The sequence below is a fragment of the Vicia villosa genome, unplaced genomic scaffold (genome assembly GCF_029867415.1).
Source record: "Vicia villosa cultivar HV-30 ecotype Madison, WI unplaced genomic scaffold, Vvil1.0 ctg.001503F_1_1, whole genome shotgun sequence".
Classification (NCBI taxonomy): Eukaryota; Viridiplantae; Streptophyta; class Magnoliopsida; order Fabales; family Fabaceae; genus Vicia; species Vicia villosa.
The window spans coordinates 115,904-138,741 of NW_026705643.1; the positions used below are offsets into that span (position 1 = coordinate 115,904).

Sequence of the window (22,838 nt, forward strand, 5' to 3'; positions counted from 1 at the left end):
AATATAACAAGTGTTTAATTTTCTATTAGACGTATGTAATTTTCTACTATTTTCACCCCTTAAATAATGTTGAAATACATTTCTCATATTTTCATCGATAAATAGCTTAAACCATATATAAGAAATTGTAGGTAAGTATCTCATTAAATTAAATCAATATATTGATCTTCCTGAGGATGACTCTCTTCTACCCTCGGCTTAAACCATATACAAGTCGATGGAGCTGACGTCCGGCGGAACTTGATCTTCCTGAGGATGACTCTCTTCTACCCTCGGCTTCTTGTTTAGGTCCGCTGGAGGGGCGATCAGCTGCAAACCTTTTACGGAGGCGTCAAAGATTCTTCTGGCTGCTTCGATGTCGGCGTTGATGGTGGCCACTCGTCCTCGCCTGGTGTAGAATTTCATCTTCAGGTGCACGGTGGAGGGGACAGCGGTGAGCTCGGCCAGAGTAGGACGTCCGATGATGCAGTTGTAGAGGGTCTTGCAGTCGATTACCAAGAATCTGGTCTTGACCTGTCTAGATGCTTCTTCTTCCCCGAACGTGACGATTAGTTCGACGTATCCCCATGGCTTGGTGGTAGCACCGTTGAAGCCTTGGAGATCGGAACCCACGTAGGGGGTGAGGTGAGAGTCGTCTAGTTGAAGTGTCCGGAACAGGTGGGAGTACATGATGTCAACCGAGCTCCCTTCGTCCACCAGGACTCGCCGAACGTCGAAATTTGCCATTCTGGCTCGGACCAGTAAAGGAATTGTGGCGTTCGGGGCGCCGCCCGGTAGTTCCTCCAAGTAGAACGTGATCGGGTCCGACTTCCCTTTAAACTTCCGCAGAGTGGGGGCGAAATCCGAGTTTGCGCTGATCAGCTCATCAAATTTTCTTTTTACCGAGCTGATGGTGAGGGAGCCGGGGTCGCCGCCGTTGGAGATGACCATTGCTGTTGGGAAATTCTCCCAGACGCTGAAAGCCGTCGTCACGCCGACCGATGGGACGAAGTCTTCCGGTCGGGTTATGGACAGCGCAACTTGAAGAGGCCTGCTGTCCGGCGAGTTCCCGTCGTCGGAGTTTCGAGGGACGTCTCTTCTGGAGGGTTCTCCCCTCTTCGTGTATCTCGCCAGGTGGCCCTCTTTGATCAAGGTCTCTATGGCATCCTTAAGGTGTATGCACTCTTCGGTCAGATGCCCGTGGCTCTTGTGGTACTTGCAGTACTTGGACTTGTCCGTCCCCGGTCTTGTAGGATTTGACTTCGGGGGCCTGATGTTGGATTTTTTGAATTCGGCGTTCTGGCAGTCGTTCAGGATTTTCTCCCGGGAGGTGTTCAACGGGGTGTAGTCGTTGAATCGTCCCTCCTTTTGTCTTGTCCTCGGCGCGACCCCGGGTCGTCGAGGTTTGAACTACGAGCAGCGTCACTGCCCCTCGAGGCTTTGACTGCGGCTGCCTCGCCTTCTTCAAAGTCGATGAATGCCTTTGCTTTGCGAAGGAGGGCGTTCATCGAGTGTACCTTCTCGATCTTGATGGCCTTTTTGAAGTCACTGCCGGGGAGTAATCCTCGCTCCAAGAGGTATCTTTTCATGTAGTCGGCCGTTTGTACTTGGACGGCCTCCTTGTTGAACCTTTCAAGGTAGTCCCGAAGAGGTTCGTTGGGTCCTTGTATCACGGCCTCAAGGTTGGCTTCCGATTTTGGTTGTCGCCGGGAGGCTGTGAAGTGGCTCAAGAAGAGTTCTTTGAGCTCGGTCCAGGAGTGAATGGAGTTCGGAGGGAGGTTCCTGTACCAATTCATTGCCCCTTTCCTGAGAGTGGTTGGGAAGATTCGGCATTTGATTGAGCCCCTGACGACGTGATAGTCCATGACCGCTTCGATGCTCCGAATATGATCGTCGGGGTCAGTGGTCCCGTCGTACTGGTCCAGTGTTGGGGGTTTTTCCATCCCTCTAGGGAGGTGAGCTCTTCGGATGCTCCCGGACAGAGGGCTGCGGAAGTCCTCTTCGTCACTCGGACCTGGCGAATGGTGGTGCCTGTTGCGCCGGTTGTCCCCCGGTTGTCATCCAATGCAGCTTTGGGAGCCCTCGACGGCCATCTTCAGGGGAGGGGCTTTTCTGCCCGGCGGTTTCAGGCTTCTGATTCTTCCTGTTCTTCCTGGCTGGAGAACGGGAACGAGTTCTTCGGCGGCGATGTCTTCTCGGTGGGGACCTTGAAGAGGATGGGGAACGCCGACGGTATCTTCTCGGTGGTGAGCGCGAGGAAGAATAAGAGCGTGACCTGTAGCGCTTCCTCGGAGAGGAGCGACGTCGTCGCTGTCTTTCCAGGTCATGAATTCGGTCATCCTGAATTCTGAGGAGGCTGTTCGTCAATTGTATTTCTTTCAGCAGTCGGACGGTGATGGGGTCAGCATCTTCGGGAATATCGAGCTGTTCTTCCTCTTCCACATGGCGGGTCCTTCTCCTTTCGGAGGTGTGGGTGAAAGAGGAGGCATGTTGCCCGTCTCGGGGGTCGGTTTCGTTCACATTTTGGGCATGTTCTGGCCCACTGGTGCCGCCGCCGTTCTGGGTGTGCCCCTCGGGAGGAACATGATCGACATTCTGGACTTGCTGAAGGACCTGCACCAGCTGGGTGTCCCGGGTCTCATGCCCGGACCTCTGTCGCCGACGATCCTCCCGACGACGGCTAGCCAGCTCGCGGGAGGATTCCTCGATCAGCTCGTCAAGGAGGAAAGGGTCGGCGGTTGGGATGTTGTTGTTGTCAGCCATGACGATTGGAGATGATTAGCTTTGATCTTTGTTCGTTAAAGACGGGGAAGCAAGTTTCCCACAGACGGCGCCACTGATCGTACCTGACCAGAAGGATCGTCGTAGGCTGCTCGGACTAGATCTTCTAGGAAGGAGAGAGGGGGGGTGTACCTGCAAGGTACTCCGATGCCAAAGTGAGAAGACGAGCAAGGGAGTGCAAGTACTAGCTAAAGGTTAGAAAGAAGTGAATACCTGACCCTCTAGTTAAAGAGGGTATATATAGCCCCCAGCGCTGGGCCATGATCTCGCTATTGGGTTGGATTCCCAAGCCCAACTAGGAGACTGCCAGGTTTCCTGAGCGGAAATATCGGAGGTGCGCATACGCCCTCTGTCCTGGTTAACCGCTCCGAAGTCCAAGGGAAGACGCGGTCTTTTAGGAGCCACGTGGGATCCGGGATACTCGGAGGGTTGGATATGAAGGAGCCCTGCGCAGAGCAGGGTCCTCGGCTAGGATGACGCCGAGCAAGATCTCCGGGACGAGTAGGGTGTTAGTGCCGAGCAAGGCGTGCTGGGGAGGCACTGAACTATTCATGGACCTCTAAGGCTTATTGGGCCGGAAGCGGTGTTGGGCCTATCTTGGCCCAGTCCAGAACAGGAGCCCCCCAAGTCGGAGTTTTTTGGTTAAGAAGCTGTGACTTTATTTCAATGCTCGGACCCCTATCCTCGTAGTTGCTCAGTGAATTGATCCTCGTAAGCCTCGTGCTCGGAAGAAGGTCCGGTGATGGACGAAACGTCGCGCGTAGGAAGCACGCGCTGACGTGGCATAGGTAATAATGGCCTAGGGTCTAGGAGGCGGCGCCTGTCAGGAGAGGTGACGCTTCGCCTTCCGAGCTTTTTACCTATAAAAAGGGGCGGATTCTCTCATTTGGGAACTTTCCTTTCTCTGTTTATCTGCTCGGCTTCGATCAAGGGTTCCTCGGAGAATAATTTCCCGGCTCGTTCATCATACCAAGGTCGTCTCCCAGTGAAGGATTCTCCTCGGCCATCGTCGTCATGTCTAATAGTAAGTTCGTCTAGCTCGTCCTTGCTTTACTATTTTTCATGAGATTTGTGCATTCTGCTTCGGTGGCCTTCGCCACCAACGTCTTCCCCGGGTTATCTAAGCGATGCCCGGGGGTTAGTGTGGGTCGGCAGACCGAAGGGCGTTGGTGTTAAGTCGTTTAGATACGTTTTCCATTGGTGTCATTGGTGAGCCCTCGGCAGACGAGCGTTTTCCTCGATGGGGGTTTAACCGGGGGCTCAGATGCTCCTGCTCTACCCTTTCGCTTGTATCGCGGTGGAGGGGTGGATTTGATGACTGTCGAATTCATTTTTTCCCTTCTGCCTGCAGGTGAATCTGAATCGAGTGCTAGTTCGGAGTCTGGTTCGGAATCTGGCTCGGAATCTGGCTCGTGGACGAGTAGTTCGGACGACTCGACGGCCACAAGCTCTGGGGTTGAAATCATCGAAGACCCAAATGCGCCCTCTCCAGAGGACCATGATGAGTCACTGGGCTCGGATGCCGAGGGAGGGGTCTCTCCCATGCCTTTATTTAGTTACGTGTGTACGGTCGCGTTCGACTGGATAGCCGACGAGGCCTTGACGGTCGCCTCTCGGTATACTGGGTCTTTGGATGGGGCGTTCAGAGAAATCGAGACATTGAGGGAGGGTGAAGCGCCGAACTACCGAGTGGTCTGCCCGTCGAGGGACGAGCGTATATGTTCTCGATTTGACGGGGACGGCTTTGCAATGTATGAGTATGTGTTCAAGGAACTCGGCTTCCGATTGCCGTTCTCCGACTTCCAGAGATCTACGATGGCATTTCTAAACTTGGCGCCGTCCCAACTGCATCCGAATGCCTTTGCTTTCATGCGAGCATTCGAGATCATTTGTAACTATCTGGGGATTGGTGCCACGACCGCATTGTTCGGCCGGTGTTTCCGCGTCCAGAGGCAGGCGGCAAACGGTCGATATAGCTGGGTCTCGTTCAGAAATGCTGAGCGAAAGCTCTTCGGGATGTATACTGACTCCGTGAAAGGGTTCAAGGATCGGTATTTTGTCATCCAGCCGATCAGCCGAACAGCCTACTCGGAGGTATCGGACCTCGTGGTCATGCGTGATGAAGACGGGGAGGTGTTAAGGGACGAGGACGGACATGTGGTGAGGGAGCTCTGTACAAGGTTCCCGTTCTTCTGGTGGAAGGGTCACTTCTCTTCTCCCCCGAAACACTATGTTTGGGAGGACGATGATTTGGATGATCAAGACCGGGAGTCCTACTCGGTCCTCTGCAAATACGTAGACAGATTTACTATGTCTCGTTGGGTGACGAGGAACGGGGATCTCGTATTGGACGAGGAGGGTGTACCGGTCACGGAGCAGCGGCCTATTAATACCAAGGCTTTGCTAGCTTGTCGGACTCCCGAGGAGACCAGGACGTTGTTAGGTTGTGCCCATTTACCCTGCTTTGTGATCTCTGTCCGGTATTTTGCTAACTTGTTTTATTTTTTCTTTGCAGAGGCTATGCCGGAGAAGGAGGATAATATTCTGAAACAGGCTTTGGACGCGAGGAGGAAGAAGAAGAACCAGGGAACCGGAGCTGGAGAGAACTCAGGCTCGGCAGGCTCTCCTCACAAGACTCATGCCGACGAGAGGTCTACCAAGAGATCTCGTCCTTCCGAGGGGGTACATCCGGATCAGTCGACCCTAGGTCCCGGGCGCGCCTTCGTGTTGCCTCCTTGCTACAAGGATGGAGGTTATTTCGAGAAGTTCCCCTTGGCTGTCTCCCCGGACGAAGCTCGTCGAATCAGTGACATGGGCTCCTCGTCCCTCCAGAAACAGTTGGCGTGCGATGGTGCCGCCGTGATGAGGGTTTTGGGGATGGCCCAAGTGCTGGCCAGTGGAGGTTCGGGCTCGACCGAGGCTCTGAAGGAGGCCGAGGCGGCTAAGAAGGTGGCCGAGGACAAGATGAAGACAATGGAGACCGAGCGCAAGGAGTTGAGGAAGAAGGTTGACGCGCTCCTGAAGCAGAAAGACGCGGAGGTTGCGGCTGAGAAGAAAAAGCTGGCTGATCTTCAACTTGAATGGGCCCCCTCGGCTGATGAGTCGTCGGATGTGGTAACTCTAAAGTCTAGGGCCGAGTTTGTGGAGAAGATAGACAGCTTGAAGGTAAGCCTGGCCGACATGGCCGACGTCGGGTTCGAGCGTGCCCTTCAACAGCTGAGGCTTCTGAACCCTGGCTTGAAGGAGGATAATGTCGGGCTCTCTTCGAGGATCGTGGATGGCGTGCTGGTGCCTGAGTCCCCGGAGAGCGAGGAGTAGAAAATGTAGTTCCGGGCCTGCGTGTCCGTCTTTCCCGGCCTGCGTGCCATTTTTCTTTTTGTTGGGCTATGCCCGGATAATTTTTGGGGCCTGCGTGCCCGGCAATGATTGTAATCTTTGAACACCACCGGCCAATTTGGTCGGCAACCTTAATGCTTTATAACTTTGCTTGTCTATATTCGTTTTACTCGCTTTTTAAAGTATTACTGTTGTATGCTCGTATTTGATAACACTTATTAGCGCTCGGATACCGGGGTGTTTCTTCCATACTTAGGATTTTCTGGTTTGCATCTGGCTATGCTCGGGTACGCCGGGAAGGTTTTTGTGTTAGGTAACTGCTGGTCTATATTCGTATGCTCCGAGGAGTTACCTCCACACTTGGGACATTTTCGTTTTTATGAACTGTGCTCGGCTAGGCATGATTGCCCGGGCGTGTTGGCTACGGTCCGGGTGCGCAGAGCAGGTGTGCGCTGTTAGCGAGTACGAGACCGTGATTACGGCCAAGTTCTCGCGGCGTGAACGATCCCATCGCGAGCTGGGGTTCTGCCGTGCAGGTACTTCCACGGAGGGTCTAGGTGTAGAGTCTTCCGTGTGGTCGGTTCTCCCATCTGGTGGTCGGTTCCGACCGTCGCTGTCGTGGAGTTCCCGCGTTCGTACCGATGACGCGGTTCCATGCCCGGTTAGCACCTGTGATGGATACGGATGTCGGGGGGTGTTAGGTCGGATCTAACTGTAGTAACGTCTGAGCTTTTCAGCGTTCCAAGGCCGAGCAAGTTTTACTCCGAGGAGATCCTCGAGGTAGTAGGCGCCATTCTCGGTTTTGTCATAAACTCGGTATGGGCCTTCCCAGTTTGGGGCTAGTTTGCCCTCGCGTGAATCCTTCATGTTCCTGCGGAGCACTAGGGCGCCGACTTCGAATTCGCGCTTGATAACTTTGGCATTATAGCGGAGAGCTATTTGCTGTTTCAGTTTTGCTTCTCGGAGGGAAGATCCCGTGCGGATCTCCTCGACCATGTCGAGCTCCTCCCTCATCGCTTCGTCGTTGAGCTCTTCGTCGAGGGGGGATTCGGTGCGTCGAGAAGGCTCTCGGATTTCTACGGGAATTACGGCCTCGGTGCCGTAGGTTAGTCTAAATGGAGTCTCGCCTGTGCTCGAGTGGGGGGTCGTCCTGTATGCCCAAAGCACACTATGCAGCTCTTCGACCCAGGCTTTTTTGGCTTCGCCGAGTCTTCGCTTTAGCCCTCGGAGGATGACTCTGTTCGCCGCTTCGGCTTGCCCGTTAGTCTGAGGGTGCTCGACAGAAGTGAAGTGTTGCTTTGTGCCGAGCTTGGCTACAAACTCTTGGAATTTTTTGTCGGTGAACTGGGTGCCATTGTCGGTGACTATGGCCTGGGGGACCCCGAACCGGGCGAGTATATTTCGTTTGTAGAAACGGAGTACATTTTGAGATGTGATTTTGGCGAGCGCTTCGGCTTCGATCCACTTCGTGAAGTAATCGACAGCAACCACGAGATACTTGTTTTGGTATGAGCCGACTGGGAATGGTCCGAGGAGGTCCATTCCCCAGGTGGAGAAAGGCCAAGGCGATGATAGAGACTTGAGCTCGTTTGGGGGAGCCAAGTGCATGTCGGCGTGACGCTGGCACTTGTCGCATTTACGGACGTGTTCCTTTGCATCTTGTTGCATGGTCGGCCAGTAGTAGCCAGCCCGGAGGGCTTTCCTTGCTAGTGATCGGCCGCCTAGGTGCTGGCCGTTGATCCCCTCGTGGAGCTCGTGGAGTATCTCGGACGCCTGTGAGGTGTCGACGCATTTAAGGAGAGGGATGGAGAAACCCCGTCGGTATAATTTGTTCTCGACGATCGTATACGAACAGGCTCGTCTCTTGATAGTCGAAGCTTCCTTCGCGTCGGCAGGTAATTCGTTCTTGGTGAGGAAGTTGTATACCGGGGTCATCCAGCAATGGTCGTCCCCGATGGCTAACACTTGCAAGGTTTGGGCATTCTCGCTTATGCTCGGTCTGGGCAAGATCTCTTGGATCACCGACTTGTTTCCGCCTTTCTTTCTCGTACTCGCGAGTTTGGACAGTATGTCGGCTCGCGAGTTATGCTCCCGGGGAATATGCTCGACGCTGACCTTTGAGAATTTTTTTATTTTCTCTCTGACGAGAGTAAGATACTCGGCCAGCGTGTCGTTTTTTGCTTGGTAGTCGCCGCTGACTTGGGAAGCGACGAGCTGGGAGTCAGTGTAGATCACGACCTCTCGAGCTCCTATGTCCTCGGCCAGACGTAAACCTGCTAGGAGAGCTTCGTATTCGGCTTGGTTGTTCGACGTGGTAAAAGATAAGACCAAGGATACCTCGATGATGAGTCCCTCGTCATTTTCCAGGATAATGCCGGCTCCGCTCCCTGAGGAGCTCGAAGCGCCGTCCACGTAGATGGTCCATTTGTTCTCAGTTGGGGTTTGGGAGTTGGAAATGGTGGCCATCTCGGCCACGAAATCAGCGAGCGCTTGGGCTTTTAGTGCCTTTCTGCCCTCGTATTGTATGTCGAATTCGGACAGTTCGAGGGACCATCTCAGCATTCGTCCGGCCATGTCTGGTCGGCTGAGAAGTTGCTTGATGGGTTGGTCTGTCCGGATGACGATGGTGTGGGCGAGGAAATAGTACCTTAGTCTCCTAGCAGCTGTTATTAGGGCCAGGGCGACTTTCTCTATCTGTTGATACCGCACCTCGGGTCCCTGCAGGGCTTTGCTCGTGAAGTACACTGGTTTCTGCCCGTCTTCGGTTTCTCGGATTAGGGCCGCGCTGGCTGCTTCGTTCGAGACGGCCAGGTAGAGATACAGAATCTCGTTGTTATCTGGTCGGGAGAGGACGGGTGGTTTGGAGAGAACTTGTTTGAGGTGGGAAAGCGCTTGCTCGCATTCCTCGGACCATTCAAAGGTCGCTTCTTTCCGAAGTAATTTGAAGAACGGGAGAGCATGCTGAGCGGATTTCGCGACGAAGCGGGATAGTGCCGTTAGCATTCCGTTCAGTACTTGGATGGATTTTTTATTGACGGGGGTAGGGAGTTCCGAGAACGCTCGGCACTTATCGGGGTTGGCCTCTATTCCTCGCTCGGTCAGGTAGAAACCGAGGAACTTGCCCGCCCGCACTCCGAAAGTGCATTTTTCAGGGTTGAAACGCATCTTGCAGGACCGAGCTTGTTTGAATACTCGTTCCAGGTGTGCCGTGTGATCGGCGTCTTCTCGAGACTTGACGATCATGTCGTCCATATACACCTCGAGGGTGTCGCCGATTTCTCCTCGGAAGACCTTGTTCATCATCCGCTGGTATGTAGCTCCGGCGTTCTTGAGTCCGAACGGCATTACATTATAGTAATAGTTGCCCGACTCGGTCATGAATGCCGTGCATTGCTTGTCGCATCTCGCCATGGGAATTTGGTTGTAACCTGAATAGGCGTCCATGAACGATAATAATTTGTAACCGGCCGAGTTGTCGACCAGTCTATCAATGTTAGGTAAAGGATAAGCATCTTTGGGGCATGCCCGGTTAACATCAGTATAATCAACACACATTCTCCATTTTCCATTAGATTTTTTAACGAGTACAACGTTTGAGAGCCAAGTTGAATACTTGGCCTCGGAAATAAAATTTGCCTCTAGGAGGTCTTTTACAGCTTTCTCGGCAGCCTCCGCTTTCTCGGGAGACTGCCGACGCCTACGTTGAACTACTGCCTTCACGGCTGGATCGATGGAGAGGTGGTGGCAGGCGACCTCAGGGTCGAGTCCGGGCATCTCGGCTGCGCTCCAGGCGAATAGGTCGGCGTTGGCTCGAAGACATGCTACGAGCTGCTTCCTCGGAAGATCTGGGATGTCCTTGCCGATCTTTACCGCTTTGTCGGGGTTGTCGCCCAGCGGGATGAGGTCGAACTCTCCGTCTGGGACGGGCCTGATGGGATGAGTCGAATTCGGCTTTCCTTCTTCGGCATTCTTCAGCTCTTCGTCAGTGAACCGAGCGTCCAAGTCGATGGAGCTGACGTCCGGCGGAACTTGATCTTCCTGAGGATGACTCTCTTCTACCCTCGGCTTCTTGTTTAGGTCCGCTGGAGGGGCGATCAGCTGCAAACCTTTTACGGAGGCGTCAAAGATTCTTCTGGCTGCTTCGATGTCGGCGTTGATGGTGGCCACTCATCCTCGCCTGGTGTAGAATTTCATCTTCAGGTGCACGGTGGAGGGGACAGCGGTGAGCTCGGCCAGAGTAGGACGTCCGATGATGCAGTTGTAGAGGGTCTTGCAGTCGATTACCAAGAATCTGGTCTTGACCTGTCTAGATGCTTCTTCTTCCCCGAACGTGACGATTAGTTCGACGTATCCCCATGGCTTGGTGGTAGCACCGTTGAAGCCTTGGAGATCGGAACCCACGTAGGGGGTGAGGTGAGAGTCGTCTAGTTGAAGTGTCCGGAACAGGTGGGAGTACATGATGTCAACCGAGCTCCCTTCGTCCACCAGGACTCGCCGAACGTCGAAATTTGCCATTCTGGCTCGGACCAGTAAAGGAATTGTGGCGTTCGGGGCGCCGCCCGGTAGTTCCTCCAAGTAGAACGTGATCGGGTCCGACTTCCCTTTAAACTTCCGCAGAGTGGGGGCGAAATCCGAGTTTGCGCTGATCAGCTCATCAAATTTTCTTTTTACCGAGCTGATGGTGAGGGAGCCGGGGTCGCCGCCGTTGGAGATGACCATTGCTGTTGGGAAATTCTCCCAGACGCTGAAAGCCGTCGTCACGCCGACCGATGGGACGAAGTCTTCCGGTCGGGTTATGGACAGCGCAACTTGAAGAGGCCTGCTGTCCGGCGAGTTCCCGTCGTCGGAGTTTCGAGGGACGTCTCTTCTGGAGGGTTCTCCCCTCTTCGTGTATCTCGCCAGGTGGCCCTCTTTGATCAAGGTCTCTATGGCATCCTTAAGGTGTATGCACTCTTCGGTCAGATGCCCGTGGCTCTTGTGGTACTTGCAGTACTTGGACTTGTCCGTCCCCGGTCTTGTAGGATTTGACTTCGGGGGCCTGATGTTGGATTTTTTGAATTCGGCGTTCTGGCAGTCGTTCAGGATTTTCTCCCGGGAGGTGTTCAACGGGGTGTAGTCGTTGAATCGTCCCGCCGGTCCTCGTCGTTCTTTGACATCTCGGGACCTGTCGTCCCTCCTTTTGTCTTGTCCTCGGCGCGACCCCGGGTCGTCGAGGTTTGAACTACGAGCAGCGTCACTGCCCCTCGAGGCTTTGACTGCGGCTGCCTCGCCTTCTTCAAAGTCGATGAATGCCTTTGCTTTGCGAAGGAGGGCGTTCATCGAGTGTACCTTCTCGATCTTGATGGCCTTTTTGAAGTCACTGCCGGGGAGTAATCCTCGCTCCAAGAGGTATCTTTTCATGTAGTCGGCCGTTTGTACTTGGACGGCCTCCTTGTTGAACCTTTCAAGGTAGTCCCGAAGAGGTTCGTTGGGTCCTTGTATCACGGCCTCAAGGTTGGCTTCCGATTTTGGTTGTCGCCGGGAGGCTGTGAAGTGGCTCAAGAAGAGTTCTTTGAGCTCGGTCCAGGAGTGAATGGAGTTCGGAGGGAGGTTCCTGTACCAATTCATTGCCCCTTTCCTGAGAGTGGTTGGGAAGATTCGGCATTTGATTGAGCCCCTGACGACGTGATAGTCCATGACCGCTTCGATGCTCCGAATATGATCGTCGGGGTCAGTGGTCCCGTCGTACTGGTCCAGTGTTGGGGGTTTTTCCATCCCTCTAGGGAGGTGAGCTCTTCGGATGCTCCCGGACAGAGGGCTGCGGAAGTCCTCTTCGTCACTCGGACCTGGCGAATGGTGGTGCCTGTTGCGCCGGTTGTCCCCCCGGTTGTCATCCAATGCAGCTTTGGAGGGCCCTCGACGGCCATCTTCAGGGGAGGGGCTTTTCTGCCCGGCGGTTTCAGGCTTCTGATTCTTCCTGTTCTTCCTGGCTGGAGAACGGGAACGAGTTCTTCGGCGGCGATGTCTTCTCGGTGGGGACCTTGAAGAGGATGGGGAACGCCGACGGTATCTTCTCGGTGGTGAGCGCGAGGAAGAATAAGAGCGTGACCTGTAGCGCTTCCTCGGAGAGGAGCGACGTCGTCGCTGTCTTTCCAGGTCATGAATTCGGTCATCCTGAATTCTGAGGAGGCTGTTCGTCAATTGTATTTCTTTCAGCAGTCGGACGGTGATGGGGTCAGCATCTTCGGGAATATCGAGCTGTTCTTCCTCTTCCACATGGCGGGTCCTTCTCCTTTCGGAGGTGTGGGTGAAAGAGGAGGCATGTTGCCCGTCTCGGGGGTCGGTTTCGTTCACATTTTGGGCATGTTCTGGCCCACTGGTGCCGCCGCCGTTCTGGGTGTGCCCCTCGGGAGGAACATGATCGACATTCTGGACTTGCTGAAGGACCTGCACCAGCTGGGTGTCCCGGGTCTCATGCCCGGACCTCTGTCGCCGACGATCCTCCCGACGACGGCTAGCCAGCTCGCGGGAGGATTCCTCGATCAGCTCGTCAAGGAGGAAAGGGTCGGCGGTTGGGATGTTGTTGTTGTCAGCCATGACGATTGGAGATGATTAGCTTTGATCTTTGTTCGTTAAAGACGGGGAAGCAAGTTTCCCACAGACGGCGCCACTGATCGTACCTGACCAGAAGGATCGTCGTAGGCTGCTCGGACTAGATCTTCTAGGAAGGAGAGAGGGGGGGTGTACCTGCAAGGTACTCCGATGCCAAAGTGAGAAGACGAGCAAGGGAGTGCAAGTACTAGCTAAAGGTTAGAAAGAAGTGAATACCTGACCCTCTAGTTAAAGAGGGTATATATAGCCCCCAGCGCTGGGCCATGATCTCGCTATTGGGTTGGATTCCCAAGCCCAACTAGGAGACTGCCAGGTTTCCTGAGCGGAAATATCGGAGGTGCGCGTACGCCCTCTGTCCTGGTTAACCGCTCCGAAGTCCAAGGGAAGACGCGGTCTTTTAGGAGCCACGTGGGATCCGGGATACTCGGAGGGTTGGATATGAAGGAGCCCTGCGCAGAGCAGGGTCCTCGGCTAGGATGACGCCGAGCAAGATCTCCGGGACGAGTAGGGTGTTAGTGCCGAGCAAGGCGTGCTGGGGAGGCACTGAACTATTCATGGACCTCTAAGGCTTATTGGGCCGGAAGCGGTGTTGGGCCTATCTTGGCCCAGTCCAGAACAGTACCCTTATCACATATTAAAAAAAAAACATTGCAGCTCTATCACACACGGACACAATGAATTCACTACCCATAAAAATGAAAGATATGACAAATGATTCAGCAATTGATTATGTTCTGTGCAGCAACACAATCTTGATGGGATATACAATGTTATTGAGCTCCTAATCACTCAGGCAAATCAACTCTAAAAGAAAGTAAATCTGAGCCTTCGGCAGTGGCCGCTATCACAGCTGCAAATTGTGCTGAAATCGCATAATTGCACGCGCTATAGAAAAAGGGAATGAAATCCAAATTAAAAAAAAAAAAAAAAGGAAAACCTAGACGGACCTTTTCACTTTTTTTAGTGGTCAACGGCCAACTCAGCTTGGGTTTATCCAGCAAATTGAATTCAGTGCGGCTCAAATTTATTTCTCATTCAAGGAAAAATCTGAGTTTTGTTGTTTTAGGGTTTAACTAACTGTTAAAATGTGTTTCTTTTGTCAATCGCGTCTGCTTTAAAGTTTTTTCATCTTAAAACATAAAAGTGGGGGTGTCTGTTATGATTAGAAATGAAGGTGTGGCATGGCACAATCGGAAGGAAGATCAAACTCTCTTGCCAATCAAGAACGGCTGGCAATAGACGCTAAAATCACATAAACGAGAGTGAGCCTTACGGGAAAGATTCCTAGCACATATTATGAAGGCTACACTACTTAAGGAAGCAATCGCGTCAATGATTGGCAGGCAATGATCGAATAAAATCTCCTCCCTCTTTGGAATTATCTCTCTCTCATTCTATTATTCACCCAAATTAGGGTGTTTTTTTTGGTGTTATGAATAAAAACAAACCCTCCCCAACCAAAATCATTCAATTCTTCTCTTTTTTCAAAGTGCTCCCCTCCCTTCCCCTCCAAGCTCCCAAACATAGCCTTAAAGTCGACCCCTAAATTATTTAACAGTCTGAACTGCTAATAGTCAACACTAACAAAAACAAATTCTAAATGCATATACATCTACCTCAATCATCAAAATATTCTATCATGGCTATGAAATATTATTACAGAAAAGGTGTGGAATCCCCTTTTCCCTTTAAACTTTCATAGATACACAAAACCCTAAAGATCAAATAGCTACTAAATCACATTATCCCCAACCAAGAAATACATTAAATAAAACCAGAATCAATGGATTCTATAGCAAATCAAAACCCTAAGTTTAAAAAATTAAACAAAAGGGTCTGAGTCACCATACTTGCCCAGAACAGAACGAATAATAAAGCAGAATGAAGAGAAACAAATATACAGTGATCGAACTCTAACCTTAGCGAAATTCACAAAATTGAAAAGAACTCTCGAATCTTGAAGCTTCTTCGTTAAATTTTGAGATGTGGTAGTCGTTGCAAGGTGGCCAACGTGAGAGGACGTAGTGAGTTGCAGAAAATTTTTTACTGATAGAACTTCGTTGTTGAGAGAAATAGGGTTTTACCACATCCTATATACCGAAACTTGTTTTTAACCTAAAAATGTATTAAAAAAAATAAGAATATATTTTATATAAATAGATTTTAGAGTTGCATTTAGTCATGAGATAAAACTTGGTTTAGTGGTAGTGAGCATTTTATTGAATTAGAATAACCTGAGTTCGATCAAGGACAGGGGTTCGATCCCCATCTTGAACCTTTTTAATTTTAAATAAAAGAGAATTTTATGACTGTAGGCCAACACTTTATAACCGTAGCCTAATAAGATATATCCACGCTTCAAAACTGTACTGTTAAATGAATAAGCTACGGTTAGTGTACGGCCGCGTTTAATAAACCGTCACCTATTTAGAATAGGCAACGGTTACGTCCTGCCCACATTTTCAAAACCGTAGCCTAAAACAAATAAGGGACGGTTTTCACCAAAAATTTTAGAATCACGTCAACACTTAGAAAACCGTACTCTATAACACCATTTAGGGACGGTTATGAAGTCGTTGCCTATTCTTCCGTGGCCTAAAGTCATTTTTGTTGTAGTGTCTGCTATTGTTAAGAAATTTTTTAAAAGGATTGAGATGCTCAACAGTGAAGATAGTAGTGAGGCTCGGGAACAAACAATGCTTTGTGAGATTGCTAAGACTTATTTTGATGAACTGTTTCGGGTTGGTGCAGAAAGCTACGATCCGGTTCTTTGCATGATTCCACAAAAGATCACCGAAGGTGATAACGCACAGCTGCTACAGCCGCTGACATTGGCGGAAGTTCGGGCAACCATTTTTGATATGCATCCAGATAAGTCTCCGGGGCCGGATGGCTTCAACCCGGCGTTCTTTCAGGAATACTAGGAAGTTTGTGGTGAGGATATATTCCATGCTTCCTCGGTTTGGCTTGAAAGAGGTTTTTTCCCAACTTCTTTAAATGATACAAACATCTGCGGGACGAGTAGGGTGTTAGTGCCGAGCAAGGCGTGCTGGGGAGGCACTGAACTATTCATGGACCTCTAAGGCTTATTGGGCCGGAAGCGGTGTTGGGCCTATCTTGGCCCAGTCCAGAACAGGAGCCCCCCAAGTCGGAGTTTTTTGGTTAAGAAGCTGTGACTTTATTTCAATGCTCGGACCCCTATCCTCGTAGTTGCTCGGTGAATTGATCCTCGTAAGCCTCGTGCTCGGAAGAAGGTCCGGTGATGGACGAAACGTCGCGCGTAGGAAGCACGCGCTGACGTGGCATAGGTAATAATGGCCTAGGGTCTAGGAGGCGGCGCCTGTCAGGAGAGGTGACGCTTCGCCTTCCGAGCTTTTTACCTATAAAAAGGGGCGGATTCTCTCATTTGGGAACTTTCCTTTCTCTGTTTATCTGCTCGGCTTCGATCAAGGGTTCCTCGGAGAATAATTTCCCGGCTCGTTCATCATACCAAGGTCGTCTCCCAGTGAAGGATTCTCCTCGGCCATCGTCGTCATGTCTAATAGTAAGTTCGTCTAGCTCGTCCTTGCTTTACTATTTTTCATGAGATTTGTGCATTCTGCTTCGGTGGCCTTCGCCACCAACGTCTTCCCCGGGTTATCTAAGCGATGCCCGGGGGTTAGTGTGGGTCGGCAGACCGAAGGGCGTTGGTGTTAAGTCGTTTAGATACGTTTTCCATTGGTGTCATTGGTGAGCCCTCGGCAGACGAGCGTTTTCCTCGATGGGGGTTTAGCCGGGGGCTCAGATGCTCCTGCTCTACCCTTTCGCTTGTATCGCGGTGGAGGGGTGGATTTGATGACCGTCGAATTCATTTTTTCCCTTCTGCCTGCAGGTGAATCTGAATCGAGTGCTAGTTCGGAGTCTGGTTCGGAATCTGGCTCGGAATCTGGCTCGTGGACGAGTAGTTCGGACGACTCGACGGCCACAAGCTCTGGGGTTGAAATCATCGAAGACCCAAATGCGCCCTCTCCAGAGGACCATGATGAGTCACTGGGCTCGGATGCCGAGGGAGGGGTCTCTCCCATGCCTTTATTTAGTTACGTGTGTACGGTCGCGTTCGACTGGATAGCCGACGAGGCCTTGACGGTCGCCTCTCGGTATACTGGGTCTTTGGATGGGGCGTTCAGAGAAATCGAGACATTGAGGGAGGGTGAAGCGCCGAACTACCGAGTGGTCTGCCCGTCGAGGGACGAGCGTATATGTTCTCGATTTGACGGGGACGGCTTTGCAATGTATGAGTATGTGTTCAAGGAACTCGGCTTCCGATTGCCGTTCTCCGACTTCCAGAGATCTACGATGGCATTTCTAAACTTGGCGCCGTCCCAACTGCATCCGAATGCCTTTGCTTTCATGCGATCATTCGAGATCGTTTGTAACTATCTGGGGATTGGTGCCACGACCGCATTGTTCGGCCGGTGTTTCCGCGTCCAGAGGCAGGCGGCAAACGGTCGATATAGCTGGGTCTCGTTCAGAAATGCTGAGCGAAAGCTCTTCGGGATGTATACTGACTCCGTGAAAGGGTTCAAGGATCGGTATTTTGTCATCCAGCCGATCAGCCGAACAGCCTACTCGGAGGTATCGGACCTCGTGGTCATGCGTGATGAAGACGGGGAGGTGTTAAGGGACGAGGACGGACATGTGGTGAGGGAGCTCTGTACAAGGTTCCCGTTCTTCTGGTGGAAGGGTCACTTCTCTTCTCCCCCGAAACACTATGTTTGGGAGGACGATGATTTGGATGATCAAGACCGGGAGTCCTACTCGGTCCTCTGCAAATACGTAGACAGATTTACTATGTCTCGTTGGGTGACGAGGAACGGGGATCTCGTATTGGACGAGGAGGGTGTACCGGTCACGGAGCAGCGGCCTATTAATACCAAGGCTTTGCTAGCTTGTCGGACTCCCGAGGAGACCAGGACGTTGTTAGGTTGTGCCCATTTACCCTGCTTTGTGATCTCTGTCCGGTATTTTGCTAACTTGTTTTATTTTTTCTTTGCAGAGGCTATGCCGGAGAAGGAGGATAATATTCTGAAACAGGCTTTGGACGCGAGGAGGAAGAAGAAGAACCAGGGAACCGGAGCTGGAGAGAACTCAGGCTCGGCAGGCTCTCCTCACAAGACTCATGCCGACGAGAGGTCTACCAAGAGATCTCGTCCTTCCGAGGGGGTACATCCGGATCAGTCGACCCTAGGTCCCGGGCGCGCCTTCGTGTTGCCTCCTTGCTACAAGGATGGAGGTTATTTCGAGAAGTTCCCCTTGGCTGTCTCCCCGGACGAAGCTCGTCGAATCAGTGACATGGGCTCCTCGTCCCTCCAGAAACAGTTGGCGTGCGATGGTGCCGCCGTGATGAGGGTTTTGGGGATGGCCCAAGTGCTGGCCAGTGGAGGTTCGGGCTCGACCGAGGCTCTGAAGGAGGCCGAGGCGGCTAAGAAGGTGGCCGAGGACAAGATGAAGACAATGGAGACCGAGCGCAAGGAGTTGAGGAAGAAGGTTGACGCGCTCCTGAAGCAGAAAGACGCGGAGGTTGCGGCTGAGAAGAAAAAGCTGGCTGATCTTCAACTTGAATGGGCCCCCTCGGCTGATGAGTCGTCGGATGTGGTAACTCTAAAGTCTAGGGCCGAGTTTGTGGAGAAGATAGACAGCTTGAAGGTAAGCCTGGCCGACATGGCCGACGTCGGGTTCGAGCGTGCCCTTCAACAGCTGAGGCTTCTGAACCCTGGCTTGAAGGAGGATAATGTCGGGCTCTCTTCGAGGATCGTGGATGGCGTGCTGGTGCCTGAGTCCCCGGAGAGCGAGGAGTAGAAAATGTAGTTCCGGGCCTGCGTGTCCGTCTTTCCCGGCCTGCGTGCCATTTTTCTTTTTGTTGGGCTATGCCCGGATAATTTTTGGGGCCTGCGTGCCCGGCAATGATTGTAATCTTTGAACACCACCGGCCAATTTGGTCGGCAACCTTAATGCTTTATAACTTTGCTTGTCTATATTCGTTTTACTCGCTTTTTAAAGTATTACTGTTGTATGCTCGTATTTGATAACACTTATTAGCGCTCGGATACCGGGGTGTTTCTTCCATACTTAGGATTTTCTGGTTTGCATCTGGCTATGCTCGGGTACGCCGGGAAGGTTCTTGTGTTAGGTAACTGCTGGTCTATATTCGTATGCTCCGAGGAGTTACCTCCACACTTGGGACATTTTCGTTTTTATGAACTGTGCTCGGCTAGGCATGATTGCCCGGGCGTGTTGGCTACGGTCCGGGTGCGCAGAGCAGGTGTGCGCTGTTAGCGAGTACGAGACCGTGATTACGGCCAAGTTCTCGCGGCGTGAACGATCCCATCGCGAGCTGGGGTTCTGCCGTGCAGGTACTTCCATGGAGGGTCTAGGTGTAGAGTCTTCCGTGTGGTCGGTTCTCCCATCTGGTGGTCGGTTCCGACCGTCGCTGTCGTGGAGTTCCCGCGTTCGTACCGATGACGCGGTTCCATGCCCGGTTAGCACCTGTGATGGATACGGATGTCGGGGGGTGTTAGGTCGGATCTAACTGTAGTAACGTCTGAGCTTTTCAGCGTTCCAAGGCCGAGCAAGTTTTACTCCGAGGAGATCCTCGAGGTAGTAGGCGCCATTCTCGGTTTTGTCATAAACTCGGTATGGGCCTTCCCAGTTTGGGGCTAGTTTGCCCTCGCGTGAATCCTTCATGTTCCTGCGGAGCACTAGGGTGCCGACTTCGAATTCGCGCTTGATAACTTTGGCATTATAGCGGAGAGCTATTTGCTGTTTCAGTTTTGCTTCTCGGAGGGAAGATCCCGTGCGGATCTCCTCGACCATGTCGAGCTCCTCCCTCATCGCTTCGTCGTTGAGCTCTTCGTCGAGGGGGGATTCGGTGCGTCGAGAAGGCTCTCGGATTTCTACGGGAATTACGGCCTCGGTGCCGTAGGTTAGTCTAAATGGAGTCTCGCCTGTGCTCGAGTGGGGGGTCGTCCTGTATGCCCAAAGCACACTATGCAGCTCTTCGACCCAGGCTTTTTTGGCTTCGCCGAGTCTTCGCTTTAGCCCTCGGAGGATGACTCTGTTCGCCGCTTCGGCTTGCCCGTTAGTCTGAGGGTGCTCGACAGAAGTGAAGTGTTGCTTTGTGCCGAGCTTGGCTACAAACTCTTGGAATTTTTTGTCGGTGAACTGGGTGCCATTGTCGGTGACTATGGCCTGGGGGACCCCGAACCGGGCGAGTATATTTCGTTTGTAGAAACGGAGTACATTTTGAGATGTGATTTTGGCGAGCGCTTCGGCTTCGATCCACTTCGTGAAGTAATCGACAGCAACCACGAGATACTTGTTTTGGTATGAGCCGACTGGGAATGGTCCGAGGAGGTCCATTCCCCAGGTGGAGAAAGGCCAAGGCGATGATAGAGACTTGAGCTCGTTTGGGGGAGCCAAGTGCATGTCGGCGTGACGCTGGCACTTATCGCATTTACGGACGTGTTCCTTTGCATCTTGTTGCATGGTCGGCCAGTAGTAGCCAGCCCGGAGGGCTTTCCTTGCTAGTGATCGGCCGCCTAGGTGCTGGCCGTTGATCCCCTCGTGGAGCTCGTGGAGTATCTCGGACGCCTGTGAGGTGTCGACGCATTTAAGGAGAGGGATGGAGAAACCCCGTCGGTATAATTTGTTCTCGACGATCGTATACGAACAGGCTCGTCTCTTGATAGTCGAAGCTTCCTTCGCGTCGGCAGGTAATTCGTTCTTGGTGAGGAAGTTGTATACCGGGGTCATCCAGCAATGGTCGTCCCCGATGGCTAACACTTGCAAGGTTTGGGCATTCTCGCTTATGCTCGGTCTGGGCAAGATCTCTTGGATCACCGACTTGTTTCCGCCTTTCTTTCTCGTACTCGCGAGTTTGGACAGTATGTCGGCTCGCGAGTTATGCTCCCGGGGAATATGCTCGACGCTGACCTTTGAGAATTTTTTTATTTTCTCTCTGACGAGAGTAAGATACTCGGCCAGCGTGTCGTTTTTTGCTTGGTAGTCGCCGCTGACTTGGGAAGCGACGAGCTGGGAGTCAGTGTAGATCACGACCTCTCGAGCTCCTATGTCCTCGGCCAGACGTAAACCTGCTAGGAGAGCTTCGTATTCGGCTTGGTTGTTCGACGTGGTAAAAGATAAGACCAAGGATACCTCGATGATGAGTCCCTCGTCATTTTCCAGGATAATGCCGGCTCCGCTCCCTGAGGAGCTCGAAGCGCCGTCCACGTAGATGGTCCATTTGTTCTCAGTTGGGGTTTGGGAGTTGGAAATGGTGGCCATCTCGGCCACGAAATCAACGAGCGCTTGGGCTTTTAGTGCCTTTCTGCCCTCGTATTGTATGTCGAATTCGGACAGTTCGAGGGACCATCTCAGCATTCGTCCGGCCATGTCTGGTCGGCTGAGAAGTTGCTTGATGGGTTGGTCTGTCCGGATGACGATGGTGTGGGCGAGGAAATAGTACCTTAGTCTCCTAGCAGCTGTTATTAGGGCCAGGGCGACTTTCTCTATCTGTTGATACCGCACCTCGGGTCCCTGCAGGGCTTTGCTCGTGAAGTACACTGGTTTCTGCTCGTCTTCGGTTTCTCGGATTAGGGCCGCGCTGGCTGCTTCGTTCGAGACGGCCAGGTAGAGATACAGAATCTCGTTGTTATCTGGTCGGGAGAGGACGGGTGGTTTGGAGAGAACTTGTTTGAGGTGGGAAAGCGCTTGCTCGCATTCCTCGGACCATTCAAAGGTCGCTTCTTTCCGAAGTAATTTGAAGAACGGGAGAGCATGCTGAGCGGATTTCGCGACGAAGCGGGATAGTGCCGTTAGCATTCCGTTCAGTACTTGGATGGATTTTTTATTGACGGGGGTAGGGAGTTCCGAGAACGCTCGGCACTTATCGGGGTTGGCCTCTATTCCTCGCTCGGTCAGGTAGAAACAGAGGAACTTGCCCGCCCGCACTCCGAAAGTGCATTTTTCAGGGTTGAAACGCATCTTGCAGGACCGAGCTTGTTTGAATACTCGTTCCAGGTGTGCCGTGTGATCGGCGTCTTCTCGAGACTTGACGATCATGTCGTCCATATACACCTCGAGGGTGTCGCCGATTTCTCCTCGGAAGACCTTGTTCATCATCCGCTGGTATGTAGCTCCGGCGTTCTTGAGTCCGAACGGCATTACATTATAGTAATAGTTGCCCGACTCGGTCATGAATGCCGTGCATTGCTTGTCGCATCTCGCCATGGGAATTTGGTTGTAACCTGAATAGGCGTCCATGAACGATAATAATTTGTAACCGGCCGAGTTGTCGACCAGTCTATCAATGTTAGGTAAAGGATAAGCATCTTTGGGGCATGCCCGGTTAACATCAGTATAATCAACACACATTCTCCATTTTCCATTAGATTTTTTAACGAGTACAACGTTTGAGAGCCAAGTTGAATACTTGGCCTCGGAAATAAAATTTGCCTCTAGGAGGTCTTTTACAGCTTTCTCGGCAGCCTCCGCTTTCTCGGGAGACTGCCGACGCCTACGTTGAACTACTGCCTTCACGGCTGGATCGATGGAGAGGTGGTGGCAGGCGACCTCAGGGTCGAGTCCGGGCATCTCGGCTGCGCTCCAGGCGAATAGGTCGGCGTTGGCTCGAAGACATGCTACGAGCTGCTTCCTCGGAAGATCTGGGATGTCCTTGCCGATCTTTACCGCTTTGTCGGGGTTGTCGCCCAGCGGGATGAGGTCGAACTCTCCGTCTGGGACGGGCCTGATGGGATGAGTCGAATTCGGCTTTCCTTCTTCGGCATTCTTCAGCTCTTCGTCAGTGAGCCGAGCGTCCAAGTCGATGGAGCTGACGTCCGGCGGAACTTGATCTTCCTGAGGATGACTCTCTTCTACCCTCGGCTTCTTGTTTAGGTCCGCTGGAGGGGCGATCAGCTGCAAACCTTTTACGGAGGCGTCAAAGATTCTTCTGGCTGCTTCGATGTCGGCGTTGATGGTGGCCACTCATCCTCGCCTGGTGTAGAATTTCATCTTCAGGTGCACGGTGGAGGGGACAGCGGTGAGCTCGGCCAGAGTAGGACGTCCGATGATGCAGTTGTAGAGGGTCTTGCAGTCGATTACCAAGAATCTGG

General features: G+C 52.3%; 1 protein-coding gene across 1 annotated transcript; it reads right to left on the bottom strand.

Moving 5' to 3' along the window:
* Positions 1-1,983: 1,983 nt before the first annotated feature.
* Positions 1,984-2,742, bottom strand: LOC131635527 (uncharacterized). The gene has a single exon (XM_058906150.1). The coding sequence runs from the start codon at positions 2,740-2,742 to the stop codon at positions 1,984-1,986; it is 759 nt and encodes a 252-aa protein (XP_058762133.1).
* Between the last annotated feature and the right edge of the window lie 20,096 nt (positions 2,743-22,838).